The sequence below is a fragment of the Montipora capricornis genome, chromosome 8 (genome assembly GCF_036669925.1).
Source record: "Montipora capricornis isolate CH-2021 chromosome 8, ASM3666992v2, whole genome shotgun sequence".
NCBI classification, from domain to species: Eukaryota; Metazoa; Cnidaria; class Anthozoa; order Scleractinia; family Acroporidae; genus Montipora; species Montipora capricornis.
The window spans coordinates 30,146,550-30,149,222 of NC_090890.1; the positions used below are offsets into that span (position 1 = coordinate 30,146,550).

The following is a 2,673-nucleotide window of genomic DNA, read 5'->3' on the forward strand; positions in this document are numbered from 1 at the left end:
TCATGACACTTACGGTATTAACTTCTTTTGCCATGTCTTGACAGAGGTCCAACACATGGTTCAACGAGGGACATAATGGAGGAAAACGATTATTGTCCAACATTTATCAAACTTGATTTCCTTTAAGGCTGGTTTACACCCACATGTACGACGCAAGTGTACATGTAAGAATACGCAAACTTAGTAGCTTGTTGTTAAATAGTGCCTTTTGTTTTAACAAAAGGCTCTAATGATGAACAAGCTACTAAGTTTGTGTATGCTTCTTGTGTTTATGCTTGTGTCGTACGTGTACACCAGCCTTAATGTGTAAACATTTGTAAATGTGACATTAAAAAAGTTTGAGTGTTCTTTAATTTCATTTTCACGAGCAGTTTACACAAGTCCAAAATGAGCATTCGCAAATGCATAATCATACAGATCATGCAGTGTTTTCATAGATGGTAAAGGCTCTATCAGAGATGGTCTGGGGAGTTTCAGGCAATTTATACATGTGTTAGCTGTTGGAATGAAATGCCCTTCATTTGCCTCTACGAAAATGATTGAAGGATGCAAGGCGTAACCAAGTACTGGTCCTTGATCAGCTCCTGTGCAAAACCTTAAAATATCTCCAAGAGCAATATTTCCTCGGCGTCCACCTGTTAAAGCAATAATAAAGTAGATAAGGAGGCTCAAAATAGTTTCTCCTTTTTTCAAACAAATAAACATATTCTGTTTTTAGATACAACTAGGGTAATCATATCAAGACAAAAATTGGCCAGGGGAATGAAGTATCAGTCATAGATTTCTCACATAACACTTTCCTCCAAAATAACGTTACCATGGCAACGATATAAGGCATTATCTTGAGCCTTAACATCAACATATATTGTCTTTTTTGAAAAAAACGGGACAGTGAAAAAGTACCATTCAGCGATAGCAGATAATGTTAGAAATAATCTCTAAAATATTTCAAATTCAACAAAATCTGTAGGTCACACGTTTTAAATTAATCTAAGCTAACATGCAGACATTGAAAAAAATCACCGTCTGGAAGCAGAGATATATGGGAGTTAAGTTGCAAAATCAAGAAAAATGAGCGGGGAGGGGGGGGGGAAAGATCGGCATTTACGCATGCGTCACCCGCTCATTCGAATGCACGGGCAAGTGAAGCTACAGGCCAACACAAACTGATTTAAGTGACCATGAAACCGGTTGCGTACAATTTTCGTTGTTTTCGTGAATAGGAGATGTCTATTTACATTCCATATGTATAGGAATTAGAAGAAAGGTAAGCGAAACTAGCGGTATTTGTTTATTTCTGGTCACCCACTTTGAATCGAGAGCTGGCGCGAGCAGCTTTTAGAATTGCATGTGTGGCTTACGCTCGCGCGCTCAGTCGAATACCCTTTCGAGCCTCCTTAAGAAAAACAAAGACACGTATTTCAGTTAGAAGCCTTAGGTCTGTTTGCTGAGAAGATATTGTACAACAATGATGTACTTATTGTGATAGGCCAGTCTTGTAATGTGTCTGTGAGAAGAAATGGAAAAAATACTTTGCATACCTTGTACACAAAAATGGGAGACACCACTCCTCCTTTCAGTGGTGAAATTGGAAGAGATTTTTCTCTACAACTATTATTGGTGGTCAAAAACGTAACTTACTTGCCACTTCTCTGAGATACTTTACAAAAGCAGTGTAAACTTTCCCTTCAAATACCCTTGTATTAGAGCCCTGCTCGCTGAAGTCAGGCTTCAGAATTTCTTGTATCCTCCTAATTGGTAAAGTAGTGGCCTCATTTTGTCGGAATAGATGAACAAATAGGGGAATCTCCTGTGCAATCTGTAAAAAGCAACAGCATGCATAAAATTTGACCAAAGACTGTTTCACTCTGATTCCTCTGCAGGTTTTTTCCCAGTCCTGTGTGGATACAGTGTCCACATGTAAAAAAATAATATGTCCCATGTTTCACCTTCTTGTCGTGTAAAAGCAGACAATGACTCTAGGGTGAATGAGTATAATTTATTTACTTGTCCTTTGTCATGCATGCACACCACAACTCTTTAAGAGGGGTGACACTTAACTACAGAAAGACAATGGTTGCTAAGGAAGCTTCTTCGTAATAGAGCCCTACAAAAAAGGTCCCAGGGATGTCTTATGAAGTAACTTTTTGAATGGACTTCTGACACCATTTCAATCAGAGGGCGCATGCGCAACTAGTCCCAGTCTTCTGCCGTGTGTTTCCATGAAAAACAGGTAAAAGCTCCCAGAAAACAAAAGATAAAGGCGGTTTTCTCACTGGATGGGAACTGTTCCATCATTTTTCACAAACTGTAGCATGGAATTTCTATTTTAGCAAAAAATGGAACTGATACTTTGAAAAGTGTATCAAAGGAGGGCCTTATGACGTCATATTTTTTTGTGAAATAGTTTGTTTTAAAATGTACCGTATGCTGCACATTTTGTGTTAGAATGTTCTCATATTGTAACGTTAAAAATTTGGGAAAAAAAACAGTTAAGTCTCTGAGTTTTTAGGTATTTCCTGTTTTGGTCACGTGATTTACCAAATATGGTTGTGAGTTGAACCAATACAAAGCAATGTTAAATAGAACACACTTGGCAAAAAAGGATAACTATGGAGTTGAAGGAATTCAAGAAATGACTATTTGAAGGGGTTCACAGCAACGGTTTGGTAG

General features: G+C 38.0%; 1 protein-coding gene across 3 annotated transcripts in view; it reads right to left on the reverse strand.

Annotated features, from left to right (window-relative positions):
- Positions 1-253: 253 nt before the first annotated feature.
- Positions 254-2,673, reverse strand: part of LOC138060388 (uncharacterized) — a 9,081-nt gene continuing 6,661 nt past the window's right edge. For all 3 annotated transcript variants that reach the window (XR_011134339.1, XR_011134340.1, XM_068906144.1), the window contains exons 6-7: positions 1,642-1,819; positions 254-635 (exon numbers count right to left, since the gene is read on the reverse strand). Coding sequence is in view for 1 of the 3 variants with exons in the window: in XM_068906144.1 (XP_068762245.1) it covers positions 373-635; positions 1,642-1,819 (441 nt within the window). In the remaining 2 variants the exon portion in view is untranslated. The remainder of the gene's footprint in view (positions 636-1,641; positions 1,820-2,673) is intronic.